The sequence below is a fragment of the Zeugodacus cucurbitae genome, chromosome 3, assembly GCF_028554725.1.
Source record: "Zeugodacus cucurbitae isolate PBARC_wt_2022May chromosome 3, idZeuCucr1.2, whole genome shotgun sequence".
NCBI lineage: Eukaryota > Metazoa > Arthropoda > Insecta > Diptera > Tephritidae > Zeugodacus > Zeugodacus cucurbitae.
Window position 1 is genome coordinate 75,992,356 of NC_071668.1, and position 20,726 is coordinate 76,013,081.

Sequence of the window (20,726 nt, forward strand, 5' to 3'; positions counted from 1 at the left end):
TAAGATATTTCAAAGTATAATGTTGTAACCATAATAACCCACTTTCCTCTACTTTAGGCTTCTGTTCGTATCACACATTTTTAGTTTATCTATTGATATCTTGTTTCCTTATTTCGGGTCCGGGAACAACAGAGTCAAGTCAGACATATTTTCCCATTTGCAACATGGAAATATTATGAAGGAACTCCACCATAACCGGTCACAAGGCGTTGTGGTGAAAAGAAGAGGGATGGACGGAACACCCCCAATGATTTTTAGTAAGCGTCCCAGAAAGTAGGAGAATGAAGCGAGCAATGCCCTCTGAAAGGTCCGTTTCGCTTAAGACAAATATGCAACCCGTAACTATTAGTGAAGGTATCAGCGACGGGATTAATAATCTACGTGGTTCCCACCTAAGTGGTAATCCACTCACAGCTTCGTCCGTAGCATAGGCGTAGATTCTGGAGGCCCCAACCCCGCTCACAGATGAAAAACGTTCGTCAAACCAATAAGTCATAAGGGGAAGTGAACCCTGCCCGAAAGTCTGGGAAATAATCTGACCATTTCCTTATAAAAAGAAGAACACACTTTAATTCTCAAACCCAACTCATCAGAATTTGTTGACTCCTATAACTATTACTCACAAATTCTTGAAATGTCTAAGGCAGTCTCTAAAGTGCAGAACTCTCAATATGCACAAACTACGTGAACTGACTTAACTAAAATACAATTATTTATTGTAACGAAATGGCGATAAATTAGACATAATCGGTGCTACGTACGATAGTTGAAAAACTTAATTTGAGATTTATCAGGGATACAGCCACACATTGCTACCCTCCTGCAGAACATGCTACTTCCACATGACTATGTGACCACTTACGGCCACCACAGCCAGGCAGCGCTCATTACAGCGCTCCTGCCAAGACACACTCTTTTCGCCAGCTCATGCAAAATGCACAATGAATAATTACCAATAATGATTTTGATACATTATGATGCCGCCTAACCTTCAGAGTGGTTGCTCGGTTGGTTTTCTTTTCACTCCAACCTCAAATGCAATAAAGCAGAACGGACAACACAATTCATCCATACAAATCCATCCATACAAATCCATCCATCCAACGGACCGACAACTGGTGGACAGACAAGCATGCAGTTCGTCACTCAGTCGGCCGAGCCGCAGCATCCTCGCGCTGAAAGCTGCGCTGCGCCTAGTCATTAGAGAAAAATGAGGCCTCTGTCAGCCTGCCTTACAAATGAGACGCGCTGAGTTTCGCTTTTGAATGATTTGTACTGAATGCACGCCCTTTTTCTTTGTCTACCTCTATCCGTATGTATGCGTGTGTGTGTGTATATTTCTGTTTCTAGTTATGATTTTCATTGTTCTGTGCTGTTTGTAATCTGTAGTATCTAGATATGAATAAGCCAGCTTACATTATCTCTCCATGTGTGTGAGGGTGTGTGTGTGAAATTAATGTCGACTACACATCAATTCACAGATATTGATGGCTTTTGATCGCCAGCATTGGTCATGTTTTGACGATAAAATTTTATTACCTTGCAACAGAAAGGGCGTAGAGGTCGCGCTCGCACACGTACTCATGTAGGTAGTTGCCATAGCGCCTAGATAAAGCTGAGAAAAAAATAAAATGAGGCTGACACGACAAGCGTTGAAAGATGCAACTTGTGATTGACAGCTGAAGCCACTAAATAAAGCTTATTACAATTATTTGTTGTTGTTTTGTGGACTTAAAATGCAGAACAATTGGAGGAGTTGTTGTTGTTGTGGGCAGCTGTGCTCTTTACAATTTCAATTATCGGCTTTTCACACGCCACCGCCGTGAAATGGGCGAAACGATCTAACAGCAACAATTGTAAAAACAACAAGAGCAAAAATAATAATAATAACAACAACAACAAGTAAGAAAGGGCTACGTTCGGGTGTAACCGAACATTTTATACTCTCGCAATTTATTGATTTAACTTTACACAATTTAACTTTACACAATTTGACCCACATATTCGTCATATATATTGTAAAGTCCATTGAAAGTTGGAAACCCTAATATTAGGTTCGATATAAGGGGTCTTGAAAACCAATGGTCCGATTTCAGCGATTTTTAGAATGAGGGTGCCACACTATAAACGTAGTATTTGTTCTGCACCGATATCTTCACTAGTGCTTACTTTATATATTGTAATGTAAAATATTCAGATCGTCTTCCAAGTTCCGGTATATAGGAAGTAGGCGTGGTTGTGAACCGATTTGGCCTATTTTCACAACGTATTATTGGGATGTAAGGAAAATATCACAAACCAAGTTTCATTGATATTGGTCAAGTAGTTTCGGAGATATGGTTTTGACCTATAAGTGGGCGGAGCCACGCCCATTTCAACTTGTGTATACCAATTTGAATGCAGCCCTTCTGTGACATCTTTGTAATGAAATTAAAGGTTTCTAGTGCTTTTCCTTACTGAATTAAAGCGTTTCTAGTAGTTTTAAACATTACCTTTGTATGGGAGGTAGGCGTGGTTTTAATCTGATTTTCTCCATTTTTGGAATGTATAAGGAAGAGCCTAAAAGAAACGACTCTAGAAAGTTTGGTTGTTATAGCTTTAGCGGTTTACGAGATATGTACAACAACCTTAGTAGGTGGCCACGCCCACTTCCCCAAAAAAATTACATCCACTTATGCCCCTTCCTAGTGGGATCCTTCATACCAAATTTTACTTCAATAGCTCAATTTATGGCTTAGTTATAGCTTTTTATATTTCGCCATTTTGTGGGCGTGGCAATGGTCCGATTTTGCCCATTTTCGAAAACAACCTCCTCAGGGTGCCAAGAAAAACGTGTTCCAAGTTTCGTTAAGATATCTAAATTTTTACTCAAGTTATCTGTTGCACGGACAGACGGACGGACGGACAGACAGACATTCGGATTTTGACTCGACTCGTCACCCTGATCGTTTTGATATATATAACCCTATATCTAACTCGTTTAGTTTTATGACTTACAAACAACCGTTAGGGGAACAAAACTATAATACTCTCTTAGCAACTGTTGTTGCGAGAGTATAAAAATAGTAACAACAACATAAATGAGTATATATGTATATATAGAGCTTTTGTTGCAACATTCTCTCATGCTCCCCCACCTTCACCTTAGGCACGACGCTTAGCTATGACTGGGTGTGAGCACTTCGAGTCGCATAAACTACTTTCAATTTCCTTTCGAAAAGGCAACCAAGAGACAAAAAACAGTAACAATGTTGTATTTATGTATGTATGTATAACGCAGTCTTCTGTGTTTTTGTAGCCGCATGGCAACAGCACTTGTTGTTGTTGTTGCAATAGTTGTGCGAGTTGAGTTTTAGATACGTACATATGTAACTATAAATATACAACATTATTTTTATGCATTTGTTGCAGTTCTGGTTGTAGTTGTTGTTGTTGTTGGCACCCAAAATTCCGTATGCAACAATTCATTGCTGTGGTTAAAGGTGAATGTTGCCACACCTTCGCCTTGACGCTGCATAAAATTTAATGCTTTTTGTTAGCAATTTTGACATATAGCTGAGGCTTACAAGATGGATGAGCTTAACAGAATAATCGAGAGGTGTTTGAAAAGCTCTTTTGAAAGCTCCTAAAGCTGTCCTCAGCAACATGATTCTGGCAAACTATTTGTTTCAGCTTCGTTCACTTCAAATAAGATCATGTGAGTATTTAATGGATGCGTAATAATACAAATACTAGAGGAAGTCTCATGGAAATATGGCGAAATTTGGATTTCAAGAAAAAAACTTTTAAGGTTGGTGATCCGTTGAAAGAAAAGTTGTAAACCTCTATGCTTTTAGGACACCTACAGCTCAATTCCAAAGTCGTTGAAAAACTTGAGCCAGTTTCAAGTACATTTATTGCTCCGTTCCCACGACAGTAGATTCTACGTAGCCGAAAAGGACCGGATTTTTATCTGTCCAAGCACAGAAAAAACGACTAAATTCCACAAAATTGTTTGAGGTATGTTTTATGTCACTACAACAACAGCAACAACATTTATTGTTACTTACTTTAGATGCCAAGTCATGGTGTTCCGAAATCTTGATTTTGATTTGAAAAATTAAGCTGAATAACAATATAAATGTTCCCTGACAATACACAAATTTCAAATTTGTATCACACTAACTTAGATCTAAGCTCTGGAAAATGGTTTCATGATCGTATAAAGTCGCAAAACTCTCAACAATATCTCCATGTCGGTACTGTTTGAAGCACTTTATTTCCACTCATGTGCATTGGCATTCTACATTACTTTCAAACTCATGTCTAGTAATTCTCCGCCGGCTACTCGGTGCGCCACAGGCGATCTCGTGAATAATTGGCGCAGCCACAAGTCAACGAGTCTGGGCTGGGTGCGTTTGATTTAACCGATATTTGTAACTTAATTAGCTGCAGCTGTCAGATACGCCGCTTTTGTAGGCGTCCACAGACTAATGTTGCGCTCACAGTATTATTTTTATTGTTGTACGAGTATGTTCAGGCACACGCTTGCCCAGCGGAGTTAGTTGCACTGCAAATTGCAATTTACACTTGCAAAACAGCGCTCAGGAGAGAACGACGCGGAACGGTAGAGAGGCGGAGAGGCTGGATTTGGTTGAATGTGCTGTGCGGTCAGTGGGAGTGTGAATGAAGTGTGATTTTGTGGTTGCGTTGGCTGAAATGTCTGCGGCCGAAATTCGCTGTTTAATTTTTTTTTTTTGGTTTATCTAGATACATATATACTCGGGTATTAGCGTAAAGGGTGTTTTTTCAGACATGTGGTTTTCTTGAAGAAATAAAACGCATATAATTTATTGCTACGACCAAGAATTTAGTTTATTATAAAGAAAATGATTTGCCATTATAAAATGATTTCAAGCAAGAGACCGTCCTGGCTGGGTCGAATAAATTCCAGTCGAGTGACACAGTCTTCGAATACTATTTGCATCAATTGAAATATTGTTCCGCAGTAAAGCTGTTCATTACACTAAACGACGAAATCAACTTTTCTTAACCTTTTATTAGACCAAACTAATTTTTTCCATAAAATTGAGACAAAAGTAAAAAATCTTAGATTTTCGAAATTAGCCTCCAAAATCGAAATTTTAATATCGAAGTTCGAAAAAAGGACTTAAAATATATTATTAATTACAGGATATAGCTACCAAAAAATCCAAAAATGGTTATAGTCTACATTTTCCACTCAATGCAATGGTGTGTAAGACTGTTCGGTAAGCTTCGGTAAGATGCAATGAAAAAAATAAAAATGTGTATATTGAAAAATAGCACCCACCCACCCACTATAACATCTATCATATAGACTTGACGAAATCATATAAGCCTATCACATTGAGGGGGAGCCTGCTTAGAAGCTTCAAAAAATCGCTTTTTCCGAGAACTTTTTTGGGAAGGAAAGAAATATTCGATTGAAACGAAACTTCCAGGTTTTATTGTTATATATTTCAGCAGTCTTCTCAAATTTTTTCATTAAAATATATGTCATTTATATATGTAAAAAACCCAAAAAAACCATCATTTTTGTTTTTTAAATTCACTTCAGATTGTTCAAATGGTAGGTTAATCATAACTTTCTTAAGGTTTTTTAGGTTCAACTAGAAAAGAATTTAATCCCGAATACAAAAAATTTTGTCTCGTTTCAATAGGACGTTTAATTCTCTATCTTTCAGCCCAATTAGAAAAAATCGTAAATTCAACAAACTGTAGGAAATCGTAAATTCAACAAACTGTGAAAAACCGAGAAAGTTTCCGTATGTCAGTATGCCTGCTCGACGCTTGCTCACTATTTCTCCTGTAACTTCAAAAATATTTTGAATTTGCTTCTGAAATTGTAGGGACACATTCTTGGATTCAAACAAAAAATCGATTTTTTGGAGCCTCTAAAGCAGGCTCCTCCTTTAACGATGCCAAATTCTCCTCTTGGTAAACTTAGCTAATTCTGCGCTCAGTATACTTAGCTTTCAAAATGTTCCAGTGCTAATGCATGAGTTTCTCAAAACAATGGTTTGTATCATGGCTAAAACTATACTTTTGATATATCTGAATTAATATGTTTAATGAAAAATAAAAAATCAGAGATAAATATATATCTGTGTATATTAATAAATATATAATAAGAAAAAAATTTTTCTTTAAAATAATTTCTTAATTTTTTCACCATTAAATATCGTGAAATCACAGAAACTGCATATAGCTTCAGTGGCTGTTAAGCTGGCGGAAATTGTGGTGGATTATTTATGTCGTTGCTACAAGCTAGTCGTTTCCGTGATTACTTAATCACAGTTTGAAAGCCAAGTAATATTCATAAGGCTGTTTTCACTAAGGAAATTCAATAATAGTTTTAAAGCCAATGAAGATACAGAAGTTTCCTTTTACATATGTATATCAAAAGCTAATCAGTATCACTTATCAAAACTGATCAGCAAATGAAGACATTTTATACAATTTTTTGAAATGTCTATTATAATATCCTTTATTCTGCTCTCAACGGTATATATATATATATATAGGTTCGTATAAGATGACGATGCGTTATTCAAGGGACTTGTAAGCAATAGCAACTTCGGATACCTAAAAATATATGTATCAGTAGATTTGGAGTTTCTGTGAAGCGTTTTTTCATTAATCTAGTGAAGCATACAGCATGAATTATTGTTAACATGTCGCTTTTAGGAATATATACTGAACTAACGACTCAAGTTAGAACAATTTTATATGACTTGAGTCCATCTCCTTGTCCCTCTTATATCTACCTATTAAAATATATTCATCACATTCTAGAAGAAAACTCCGAAATTTAATATAATTTAGTGCATTTTATTCTATTTTTCTTTATTTTTTTCCAGAAAATTGTCATTGCTACTTTATTAACTAATTGGATTCAACTTTAAAATATTTTATTAATAATTTAAGAAATTTTATTTTTATTTTTATTATTATTATTTTTAATAATTATTAAATTTGATTTAGCCTGAATATGCATTTACATAGGTTTGTATATATATTTTATATTTTATGCTTAATTAAATATTTCAATACTCTTCACTACTAAGTACATATGTATGTAAGCTTGAAACTTTGAAGCTGACACCTCCGAGAAAATAATTGACAATTAAATGATTATGGTATAATTAATTTTTTAAATTTCTGTACAAAAATCAAGAAGAGCTGCTGAAAGGTTTTAACACATGCGGTTTTTTCGCTACAAGCACTCAAAATCTTATTTTTTTCGGAAATTTTTGATTTGTATTTTTTGAAGATATTTTTTAAATTTTTTCGGTCTTAATTTTGAAAGGACCTTCCTACAGTTTGTTGAATTTAGATTGTTGAATCAAATTCAAAAGCGTAATACAGACAAAACTCAATAACTTCTGTCTGCTTTGAATCGTTGCAAGATTGTTCTAATTGAAATTAGTTCATAAATTATAAAAATAAGTTAAATTGCGGTTCAGTACAACATTAGCCCAGCAGCAGTCGGATTAGTGCACTTCAGGCGCGCTTAAAGCAACCACAGGGTGTTCTGCATGCTTAATTATTTCAATACATTTTATTTCTCAAAATTTTTAAAATGAATGAAAATTGTTGTAACAACAAAAGCTATAGTTGAAAATAATTTAAAGCAAACACAGGGTGTTCAACATGCTTGATTATTTAGTTCCATTTTTTTTTCAAAATTTATAAAGTGTATGAAAATTGCTGCAACAACAAAAACTAATGTTGAAAATAATTCAAGGCAACTACAGGGTGTTCTGTATGCTTAATTATTGAATTTAATTTTTTTTTTTTTCAAATTTTAGAAAATGCTTTACAATTGTTGTAACAACAAAAAATTAATGTCGAAATAATCAAAGCTACAACAGGGTGTTCAGCATGCATAATTATTTAGTTTAATTTTTTTTTCAAATTTAGAAAATGCTTGCAAATTGTTGTAACAACAAAAAAAATAATTTCAAAATAATTATTATCATTTAAGTCAGGTTGTAAACTTAGCTTAGGCCAGGAAATTTTATGTTAACACACGTTCTATAAATATAATACAACTTAAAAGAGATTTTTTTGTTATTATCTTGTTCTTGTTTGTTTGCAACGCATTGAGGCAAAAACAAATAAAATTTTAAATATTTTTTGTTTTCAAATTTTTAGTGTTATACATATGTTTTTTATTTTATTTTTTATTTTTATTTTTCATTAATTAATTTAATAGTTATACTTTACTTTTACTAAATACAATGATTAAGTCTTTTAATCTTTAGTGCGTACATTTGCTTAGCTACAATAATATTGATTTAATTTACATGCAAGAGTTGTTCGCTTAGTTAAGTAGTATACGTGCATCTGCATGAGCGCAGTGTTAATATTAGAATAGTCATCATTTAACTCATATATGTATGTATTTTTTACAGTGTTATTGCCGCGCAATGTACCCAGAAGCAGAAGCAGCTGCGCGTCTTTCATAAGAAACCCATGTCGAGCGCCGTGTAGAGCGCGCGTATATCACTGTGCGACGATATGCGCCAGAAGGGGAAATTGTACGTCTTCGCCGCGTTCTCCTCCTCCGTGCCATCGCCGATCACGACGTAGGTGCCCTTGCGTCCGAACCGCGTCATAATGCGTTCGAAGCAGGTGTCGTGGCCTGTAAGCAAGCAAGCAAATGCGAATTTGTTGAAAAATAACATAAATAAGAAGGCTTGTTATTGATGTAATCGAACACTCACCGATCTTGTGTGCGCTGTAGATATTTTCAATGGAAAAGATGCCGCCGAGCCCGAAGAGCAGCACTTTTGCCAAGGCGGGCGCCAGTTGCGTCTGCGTCACCAACACATTCACGCAATTCTCGCGTTGCGCAATCATATTGAGACACTTGGTGGCCAGCGAGGCCCAGTTGTCGGTAGCCATTTCGATGTCCGAACGTATTTGCAGCCATGCGTCGCGCTTCTCGGGACCCAAGAGACCGCCAACACTGCGAGAATAAGAAATTGATGGTTAATAAATAAACATTTTACGTATGTTATCAAATTTTGGTACTCACTTTCCCCGGTAGGTGTTGTAGATCTCCTTGATTTTGCGATATCTGAACGCCAGCTTGCGCATCCAGTCGACGCCGCCACGCACACCGGTCGGCAGGCAGAGATTTGGTGGCGCGCCAGGTGGCGCACCCGAATGGAAACCGTCCGTCGCGAAATTGTAATTACTCAGATCCTGTCCGTTGTCATCGGAGGACACATCATCGATGTGCACCTGATCACATTCCTCGATTTCGTTGAAGAAGAAGTGCGTGTCGGCCATGTTGAAGACCATCTCCTCCATGCGAAAGGCGATCGTCAGCAGTGTGCTTTGGTCTTTGGTGTAGCGATTGGCGAAGGAACCGGAGAGTAGCGTGTGGAAAATGATGATCGTCTCATCTAGATCCCAGATGAAGACGCGTTCTGGCGGCTTGGCCGCATCACTGTTTGGTGTGTCGGATGTGGTGCTGCGCGTTGGACTCGGCTGCTGATGGCGTCGTCCACGCGAACGCCCACTCTTGCTGGTGGGCGTACTCTTGGCATGTGCCGCTGTTGCGGCCGCCGTGGAGTTTGTGCTGAGCGCAGCGGCGGTGGCATTTGGTGAGATCGGCAGCGGCGAATGCGGTGAATGTGTGGCATGCAACACCGGTGTGGTCGAGTGTGTATCTGTGGGGCTCTCTGACAAATTGGAAGCGCCCACATGGAAGCCATGACTGGCAGCGCTGGAACTGGGCGAGCTTACGGCTGCATACGGTGAGTAGCTTGCTGGGTTATAATAGTTGCCGTACTGGTCATTGTAGTAGCCACTATAGTCCTGTTGCGCCGCCGCTGCGGCAGCTGTGCCAAATTGCGCGAAATTGTTGTAGCCATAAGCGGTTGGATAGAGCTGTGAGGAATTATTGTTGCTTGCCGCAGTTGCATACGACGGCGTTAAGTACGGCGAACTGGGTTCAATTTTGGTGGCGGCGCGCGCCGCTGCCGTCGTGTAGGGCGTACCATAGGTGGAGTAGAAGGGTGGCGTATACTGCTGCATGCTGTTGTAGTAGTTGTAATAATCGTGTTTGCTGGTATCATACGCAGCCGCTGCAGCTGCTGCTGCAGCTGAAGAATTCACCGCCGCCATAGCAGCGCTGGAGGTGGAGTTTGTGCCAATGCCCGCCACACCACCTTCCATGCCACCCAGTCCACCAACACCGACCGATGAACAACTGTAGATTGAACTGTTAGTGGGTGCGCCACCATTACCTGTCATCACGTTACTGCCATCCAATTGGGACGCATTGCTGCCGCCCAGCGACGACTGCGTCTCTAAACCACCGCCGACAGCGTTCACATTAGATGCGCCACCGCTGCCGCCGCTATTATTGAGACCCGGACTACGGTTCTCCGACTTCACAGATGTCAAATGTGACTCAGCTGGCAGCCAGTGCGACATGCCAGCACTGCCGGCGCCACCCACACCGACACCTAAATCTGCATGCCTACCCACACCCGCAGCGCCCGCGTTACCGAGACCTGCTGAGCCATCGACACCGCTCGACGCGCCCTCAGTCGTCGCATGCGGATGCTGATATGTGGAGAAGCTGCTGCCGGGCGATTGCGCGAATGAAGCAGCCGCAGCGGAGCTAAGTGAAGGATAGGCGCTCAGGCCAGATGATAGGCTACAGCTTGAATTCAGGTTGGGCGCCGCATTGTAATGGCCGCTGAGTGACGCCAGCGAAGTGATTGTTGGTTGCAGCGGCTGTGATTGTGGTGGCAGCGTCAGTGGGCTGCATTGACCAGACGCGGCTGAGGAAGCGGCGCCCGCACCGCCCAGTGGTGATTGTGTATGTGGCAGGGAGTGGGGATGAAGCTGTGAACTATGGTGCTGAGGCTGCTGTGACTGTTGCTGTTGCTGCTGATGATGCGGCGATTGAGCGGTGGTTTGAGAACAAAGGCTGGAAGAGGAGGAGAAAGTAAATTGAGGTTATTTTGAGTATGAGCTGTTTAATTTATTAGAATTAAAAAAGAAAGCGACAGTTATCTGCGGAACTCTAGTATTGAGAAGTCTAGTACCGTTACTGCTGGTATCCATTCTGATAATACTAAGCTCGGGAAGATTCTGTTCGGCTTTTTGATTCGACCTAGCATGATCGGCATATTTTAGGTCAAAATGGTAAGTTCAATGAATTCTATTTATACTTTCTCACTCATTCTTAAACTCCGAACGAGTATAATATATTCACCTGAGCGCTTAATTAGCATTTTAATGAAATTTATCAAATAACCAATCCAATAATTTGACTATTTATATTTTATATGCCTCTCCTATCTGTATATTTTCATTTTGATCAACTAAGCGGACAAAGCACCAAATTGAAGTTAATGTGCGCTAAAGTCCCAACAGCCAAATAGGCCAATAAAGCCGAGAATTATTACCACGACTTCCACGAATCGCTAGTGAATGGCAGTGAACTATGAGATGAGAAAAGTGGACAGCAAGAATGGTAAAATAAAAATAAATAAATGACTTAGACGTTGAAAACGCAACGAAATAGAAAAAAAAAGAAATAAAACAAAAACAAAAATAAAAATAAAAATAAAAGAAATAGAAGCAAAACAACAACATCGAATTGGAAATGTCGCCAACGACGGCGACAGCGACGAAAATGAGCAATAAAAAATCAATAATTCTTTGGACAAACATAAAAATCAACATAAACGTTAACAACACCAACAACAACAATAAAACTAAATACAACAAGCATAGAGCACAGAGAGTGAATCGAAATGGAAAGCTGAAAAGGAAATTACAAATAAACACTTGAAAAATCCATGTCCAGCAGAAAAGTCAAGTGTCCGATCCTTAAGCGGAGCGAAAATAAACTATGAAATACTGTTGTAGCACACATGTTACTATTTGGAGAAGTATCTGTGTATATAATTTGTATATATGTATGTCTGTATGCGTGGGCACACACTTCGTTCGCTGTCAAGTGCCTTTAGCGGCAGTTTTAGTGCTACAAGCTGACTCCACACACGTACGGCCCGAAACACAAAGAATTAAACTAAATAGGCGAAACTATGAAGAATTACTCGTCGAATAAAAAAATGGCAAAACTGCGCACATCCCAATCATCTGCTTGGGTCACATATAACGACACACTTGACTTGATCCGTTGCCCGTTTGGTGACCGCGAGTGAACATGTGTGCGGCAAATGTGGCACTTTTATGCCTTTTTGGTAGAAATTTGCCTCAAAGAGTACAGAAATAACTTTTTTTAATTTTTTACTATAGATACTTATATATATTTCTATATGCATGAAGCTGAAGCAAAATCTAAAAGATTGTCTTAAAAATCGATTGATGACGGTTGTAAATTTAAGTGACAGTTATTCACAGGCATATATATCTATAAATCTGTCTATATATACCACTTGCTTATAATTTTATGCATTCAACTGTATATTTAGTATCATGATAAGTCCAGTTAGCTAATATTGAACTTTTGCCGCTAAATATAAAAATCTGTCAACTTGATTGAATTGATTTTGAGCTATTGATTCATGCATATATACATAGAAGGTTCCGTAAAAGAAATAAAAAGAAGAAAGAACCTAAAATTTGTTGGTTGATTATTGGAAAAGAGATATCAGATATATTCCCATTTGTCAGATATAGGAATCAAGAGGACTAATTAACCATTTCGAAACGGTAGGTGAGACTTCGATCTTGTCGGTGGTGTGGCATAATGCACTATACAGCAGAAACCAAAGACCTTTTTGAACCATTCCTTCAATTTACTACCACCGAAACCTAAAATGCTCTCTCCAATAATATTCTTCTCTGATCAAAAAAGTATTTTCTCAATCTTCCTCGTCGTTAATATTTATCTGAGGATGCATTGATGATCTTTGACTGAGGATCTTATACTGATTTTCTGATCCCAAGATTTAGTGGCTGTTCTACTCCTTAATAAAGAAAAGCGCATTGTCGGGAAAGATAAAATTTTAACCAATGTTTCATACGCTTCTTCGGGTGTCAAACGATTATTTGGACTCCGGGGTTATAAGGAAATAATTTTTCGCAGAGGTTTCGAAACGTTAAGAACTTCCCATTAGCATTTTAGAAATGGTTTATAACCTTTAGATCTCTCATTCTTCTAAAACATACAGACATCTTCTATAAATAGAAATAAAGTTGCGACCTATTGCGAATGTGAGTAATTTATTAGCCTTAAATCGAGTCTTATATTAAATATTTTCAATGTTTCATACTCTTGTTCTTATAAGGAAATAATTCTTCATAGGAATTTTGAAAGGAGAAGCACTTCCCATAAACCCATTAGCGTTTCCAAAAGGGCTTAAGAGAACCCCTCATTCTTCGAAAACATTCAGACCTACCAACATAGCAAGTAGGAAGATAATCTCGAGCAAATATGAAGGTAAAGCATTTATTAACCTTAAATCGAGTCTGATCCATGATCACCGGAATGGAAGTCGAAAAAAATTAATAATAAAATCAAAAATCAAAATCAATTCATAGAACAGCCACCAATAATCTCTCGAACTTCAAAAAGATATGAAATATCAAGGAACTAAAATAAACTACAAACTGCTGTGTGTGATCCAATCCTTCATTGGATCCCTCATTAGGTTATAGCATCATTATGAATGATGTAAAATATTTTCTATTCTGGAGGATGGAGTCATATATAGAAGTTCACGTAAGTGAGGAAAGTTTCTGACTGCCATTCACTTGGGAGTGGCCAGGAACGATTCTTTTACATGTGGCTCAAGCAGCTCACAACTTCCGGTCTTAGACCAAGTATCCTCTGGGTAGCCAACAGACATCCGTCTGGAAGCGAGCTAAAGTGAGAAGGCGAATCCCGCTTATGCGGTTGTGCGTAGGGCTTGGGACCCACCACATAAAAACGAATAACCAGTGAATAAGAAACACAGGCCTCGGATGAGAAACCCCCCTTTTGATGACGACCACGGCAAACGTATAAAGGACTATGATTTAAGGGCATGCACCTGGAATGTCCGGACCCTTAATTGGGAAGGTGCCTCTGCCCAGCTGGTTGATGTCCTCGTAAGAGTAAAGGCTGACATCACCGCAATCCAAGAAATGCGATGGACGGGACAAGGACGGAAGAAGGTGGGTCCTTGTGACATCTACTACAGCGGCCATATAAAGGAGCGCAAATTCGGTGTGGGATTCGTGGTGGGAGAGAGACTCCGTCGTCGAGTCCTGGCATTCACTCCGGTGGATGAACGTCTAGCCACAATCCGCATCAAAGCGAGGTTCTTCAACATATCGCTGATTTGCGCCCACGCCCCGACGGAAGAGAAGGACGATGTGACCAAAGATACCTTCTATGAGCGCCTAGAACGTAAATATGAGCGCTGCCCCCGCCACGATGTCAAAATCGTGCTTGGCGATTTCAACGCTAGGGTGGGTAAAGAAGGTGTCTTTGGCACAACAGTCGGAAAATTCAGCCTCCATGACGAAACATCACCAAACGGTCTGAGGCTGATCGACTTCGCCGGGGCCCGAAATATGGTCATCTGTAGCACTAGATTCCAGCATAAGAAAATCCATCAAGCTACTTGGCTGTCCCCGGATCGAATCACTCGCAACCAGATCGATCATGTTGTGATAGATGGACGACATGTCTCCAGTGTTTTTGATGTGCGTACGCTTCGTGGTCCCAACATCGACTCGGACCACTATCTTGTAGCAGCTAAGATACGCACCCGCCTCTGTGTAGAAAAGCGCACACGTCAACAAACACAAGGAAGGTTCGACATCGAGAAGCTGCAATCACAACCGACAGCCGAACGATTTTCTACTCGACTTGCACTCCTGCTCTCTGAGAGCACTCATCAGCATCTCGGTATAAGGGAGCTGTGGGACGGCATATCAAACTCCTTACGTACAGCTGCAACCGAAACCATTGGCTTTCGGAAAAGCCAAAAAAACAGCTGGTATGATGAGGATTGTCGTCTCGCAGTGGAGAGAAAACAGACTGCCTACCTCGCAATGTTGCGATCGACCGCAACACGAGCGGGATGGGAAAGATACCGAGAGCTGAAGAGGGAAGCGAGACGCATTTGCAGAAAAAGAAAGAAAGAGGCAGAAATGCGTGAGTATGAAGAGCTTGACAAGCTGGCCGACAGGGGTAATGCTCGAAAATTTTACGAAAAGATCCGGCGACTAACTGAAGGTTTCAAGACCGGAGCACACTCCTGTAGGACCCCCAGCGGTGATCTAGTGGTTGATGACCAGAGTATACTGTGTTTGTGGAGGGAACACTTCTCCAGCCTGCTGAATGGCAGTGAAAGTACAACACCAGGAGATGGCGAACCCGATTCCCCAATCGACGACGATGGAACAGATGTTCCTTTGCCCGACCGTGAAGAAATTAGAATAGCAATTACCCGCTTGAAGAACAACAAGGCGGCGGGGGCCGATGGATTGCCGGCCGAGCTATTCAAATACGGCGGCGAAGAGCTGATAAGGTGCATGCATCAGCTTCTTTGCGAAATATGGTCGGAAGAAAGCATGCCCGACGATTGGAATCTCAGTGTACTCTGCCCAATCCACAAAAAGGGAGACCCCACAATCTGCGCCAACTATCGTGGGATAAGCCTCCTTAACATCGCTTATAAGGTTCTATCGAGCGTACTGTGTGAAAGACTAAAGCCCACCGTCAACAAACTGATTGGACCTTATCAGTGTGGCTTTAGACCTGGAAAATCAACAACTGACCAGATATTCACCATGCGCCAAATCTTGGAGAAGACCCGTGAAAAAAGGATCGACACACACCATCTATTTGTCGACTTTAAAGCTGCTTTCGACAGCACGAAAAGGAGCTGCCTTTATGCCGCGATGTCTGAATTTGGTATCCCCGCAAAACTAATACGGCTGTGTAAGTTGACGTTGAGCAACACCAAAAGCTCCGTCAGGATCGGGAAGGACCTCTCCGAGCCGTTCGATACCAAACGAGGTTTCAGACAAGGTGACTCGCTACCGTGCGACTTCTTTAACTTGATGCTGGAGAAAATTATAAGAGCTGCAGAGCTAAATAGAGAAGGTACAATCTTCTACAAGAGTGTACAGCTCCTGGCGTACGCCGATGATATTGATATCATCGGAAACAACACCCGCGCCGTTAGTTCTGCTTTTTCCCGCCTGGATAAGGAAGCGAAGCGAATGGGTCTGGTGGTGAACGAGGACAAGACGAAATATCTCCTGTCATCAAACAAACAGTCAGCGCATTCGCGTCTTGGCTCCCACGTCACTGTTGACAGTCAAAACTTTGAAGTTGTAGATAATTTCGTATACCTAGGAACCAACATTAACACCGATAATAATGTCAGCCTTGAAATCCAACGCAGAATCACTCTTGCCAACAGGTGCTACTATGGACTGAGTAGGCAATTGAAAAGTAAAGTCCTCTCTCGACGAACAAAAACTAAACTCTACAAGTCCCTCATCATTCCCGTCCTACTTTATGGTGCAGAAGCGTGGACGGTGTCAACATCCGATGAGACGGCACTAGGAGTTTTCGAGAGAAAGGTTTTGCGGAAGATTTACGGTCCCTTAAACATTGGCAACGGCGAATACCGCAGAAGATGGAATGATGAGCTGTATGTGTTGTTCGACGACATAGACATAGTCCAGCGAATAAAAAGACAGCGGCTACGCTGGCTGGGTCATGTTGTTCGAATGGATGAAAGTGCCCCAGCTCTGAAAGTTTTCGATGCAGTACCCGCTGGTGGAAGCCGAGGAAGAGGGAGACCTCCACTCTGGTGGAAGGACCAGGTGGAGAAGGACCTGTCTTCACTTGGTATTACCAATTGGCGCCAAACCGCCAAAAGGAGAGATGCGTGGCGCACTGTTGTGGACTCGGCTATAACCGCGTAAGCGGTTTCTACGCCAGTTAAGAAGAAGAAGAAAATATTTTCTATTTTTTTTTTTTTGTTAATATTAGATTTCATATTTTAATATGCCCAAAAACCGCTGCTGACTGTTATGCAATATGACAATTAATCAACACACTTTTGGAACAACAAAACATCTTAGATAACAACAACAACATGTGGAGGGGAAGAGGCGCCAACAAAGAGTTGTGAGAGAAATTTGTTATAATCTGTCAAAATTAGAAACTTACAGCTAATTGAGAGTAGAATAACAACAACAACAAGCACAACCAATCACTGTACAATGAAATGGAAATGAGACTCCCGAAAAACAGAAAAAAAGTTGCTTGTGACATTTTTACAATTGGAATCTGACACCTGCATGCTGTGGCGTGTGGTTGACGAGGCGGACAAACACACATAAATACATACATACATATATAAATATGAGTATTTAGAATTATATAATAACCAAGCAAACTGCATAAGTCAAAGTAAATGAATGAAATTTGTCTTCTCCTTTAATGTGGGAGAAAGGCTGCTAAGGTGGCTGCGCTTGCAGCAATGCGAGAGACAACGTTCAAGTGATGAGCATGGGAAAATGTTTGACATCATTTCTCTGGCTACAATACTAAAATTGATTTGAGACAATCATTTGATGCAATTCTACACAGCTGCTTGATGCTGCTCCCGCAGCAACCCCTTCTCTTCTTTCACTTCAGCGTTTGTCTCGTGCGCTACATTTACATACATACATGCATACTTACAAATACTCATAATTGTTCGATGATAAATGAAGTTCATTGTCGGTGCCGCTGTTCGATCATATTTTAGTTGTTGCCATTTGTTGTTGTAATTTGATGCATATATAGGTGCTGTAGCTATTGCTATGCCACAGCAGCTATTGTTGTTGTTGTATTGAAATTCAATAAATGTCGCCAAAGCGTCAGAAATATGAGTGGGAATATTGTACGGCTTCATTTTGGTTGGTTAGAAGCAATACTAGTTTAGATGTGAGTGTAAGTATGTATGTGTGTGTGAGCATATGTTTTTGTATAATCACATTAATATTTATGTGTGAACGTCCATATGCATCGAGTTGAGGTGGTGATTAATTTAGTTAGGTGAAATTCAATAGCTAATGTAGAGTTATTGAGTCTATTTTTTTTTAATTATTTTTATGTTATTTTTCTATGGAAAATACAGCTGTGCGTAAAATAAATGAATTTCGAATGCTCATTGCATTCGTCTGAAATATTGTGAGAAATTAATAAATATTGTAGCTTCAATGAAAATAGCAACAAAATTATTAATTTAAAAAATAAACAAAAAAAATCCAAAAAAATATAAAAAAATTTATTGTGTGTTGCCAGATCGAAATTCGAAATAAATTATTTTTTTCCGCTAGCTACTTCTTTTGTATACATATTGTGAATATCTATAATTTTACATGTTTTTTGGATGAAATTATATTTTGTATGTGTTCAAAAAATAACGGGAATTTTCGTATTTTTAAAAAATATTTTTTCATTCGTCTACAACACTGTTTACGCCTTCAAAATAGTCCCCATTCAATATTATGGCCTTATACCAGCACTTCTTTCAAACGTTGAAACAGTTCACAAACTCGAATTTTAGGTTAGCCTAGGGTATTTCATCAACTTCTCGCAAGCTTGTAAAACAACGGCCTTCTAGAGTTGGTTCCCTTTAATTTTGAAAATAGAAAAAGATAGCACGTAGCTATGTCTGGCGTATATGGAGTCTTGGCATCGTTAAAGTATTATTTTTGAACAATTGAAGATTTTAAAAATTCCCGTTATTTTTTGAACACATCTCGCATATTACAATTCTCATACATAACAACACAAATAACACATATGACACACAGCAAACGCCTCCAGTCCACATTATTATAATAATTTCTATGTCCCTGCAGCCTAATCCCTTAAGTAGTGGGCGCATCCTGCATCTTGCCGAAGCATCTGCAGCAGGTTTCTAAAGACTTTACAACACACATACACACATACATGTAAATATAGATGCAATAAATGCAGGCGTTAAGTGCTAAGCGCATTTCAAATGCTCAGAATTCTTTTTTTTTTTTTTGTCTTCAGCTACAACTTTCTTCTAGTCTCATACAAATGCCATACGCCTGCCACTCGTAAAGTGTTAAAAACGCTGCAGTTGTGTGACACTTTTTCTACACATTTCGATTCTGGTGTCCTTTTTGTTTTCCGATTTCACCGCTCTTAAACCGCTTAGGCGCACAAGTATGGCAACGTGCGAGTGCCAAGTACCAAGTACCAATTCAAAAGTGCCTCGGAAAGATTTGTGTCACAAATTTCTATGAATTTCTTACACATGTTCTTTAATGAGTATTTAGTATCTGTAGGTGTGCGTGTGTGTGTTTGTTTGTGTCGCATATGCAAAATGTGTAAAGCAGAGGCAGTGTTTCAATGGAACTTCTAAGCATTTTGTTACACTTTTTTTGTTAGATTCTATAAGAACTGGAGATTAATATTATTTGTTGTAAGTGCCCGTAAGGTCACAAGTGTTTTTTAAATTTTCTAAGAGTGCTGTAAGCGTATGCTTGGATAATTTGTCGTTGGTTCTTAAATAAGTGTAAAAATTACAAATTTATTGCTCATTTGCCGCTTGTTGTTAGAGAAATTTTTGAAGTGGTTTGCGTTTTATTTTGATTTTTTTGAAGCTGTGCCTGAGATCATAAAAATATTAGAGAAATTCAAAAATATTTTTGGCGTCTTTTTGACTGTTTAAAATGATTTTTTATCCTTGTCAGACATTTGGACTGCCAAATAGGTTAACTTACATAATTATTCACGTTATGTACTGCTAGTTGTTTGAAGCAATAATCATAACCTCACAATTGACTCTCTTTTTTGTTGTATTAATATATATATTTTTAAATACAGCCAGGCGACCTTAAAATTGCTAAAGTATCTTAGATTCTGACTATTTCACAATAAATCTGCAATGCAGGACACATTCACATTCCAGGAAACTGTGAGGTGGATAAACTAGCCAAACTGAGCACGACCTTTTAAATAAATTCCGATAAAAAGTGTCTTCGGTCACTTGTATACATTTAATCGACAAATACGTCATTTAATCAGCATAGCCGACTCTCGGTAGAAGCAATCCCTGACTTGCTCAACCAGTAGAAATTTATTGAAATTCAAAAGAAACGACTTAAGGGGTTACATGGGTTTTGTCGCGTAAAAAACGGCCTATTTTCAATATTTTTTTTTTTCATGTAAAAAATTATTCATTTAATACAAACTTTTTTCTGTCTTATAGATACATATTTAAAAAATAATTTCGGAAATTTTCAAAAAAAAGTAAAACTCCTCAATTGTGACGTCATTTCCGTTGACCCCTCGAAAAAAAGGTACTTCCGCGTTGTCAGCATAACTCCTGACAAGATCATCCCAAATGAAAAAAACAAAAATAAGTGTTTTGGGTAAGACTCATAATCAAATTTGCTTGATATTGCGTTTTTTTTTTAATAGTTGTAATTGAAAGAAAAATAAAATCCTTCGTTCAAACACGAGTAAATTGTATCTCGAACACCTGTTCAAAATTTCATCAAGATCGGTTGAGTAGTTTTCGAGAAAATTTGACAACCGAACTCAGGAACTATTATTCGGATCAACTTGAAAATTTAGAGCAATATTCTTGAAAAACTCGATTTTTTGAATCCACGAGACCCATATAACCCCTCAAGAACTCTAGTAGGAGTGTTAACATTGTTCATTG

The 20,726-nt window shown here is 39.1% G+C and overlaps 1 protein-coding gene across 3 annotated transcripts in view; it reads right to left on the minus strand.

Moving 5' to 3' along the window:
* Positions 1-7,977: 7,977 nt before the first annotated feature.
* LOC105212079 (developmental protein eyes absent) overlaps positions 7,978-20,726 on the minus strand; it is an 86,238-nt gene continuing 73,489 nt past the window's right edge. For all 3 annotated transcript variants that reach the window (XM_054227875.1, XM_011183847.3, XM_011183846.3), the window contains 3 exons: positions 9,065-10,975; positions 8,751-8,995; positions 7,978-8,668 (listed from right to left, as the gene is read on the minus strand). In XM_054227875.1, the coding sequence (XP_054083850.1) occupies positions 8,487-8,668; positions 8,751-8,995; positions 9,065-10,975 (2,338 nt within the window). In that variant the 3' untranslated portion in view covers positions 7,978-8,486. The remainder of the gene's footprint in view (positions 8,669-8,750; positions 8,996-9,064; positions 10,976-20,726) is intronic.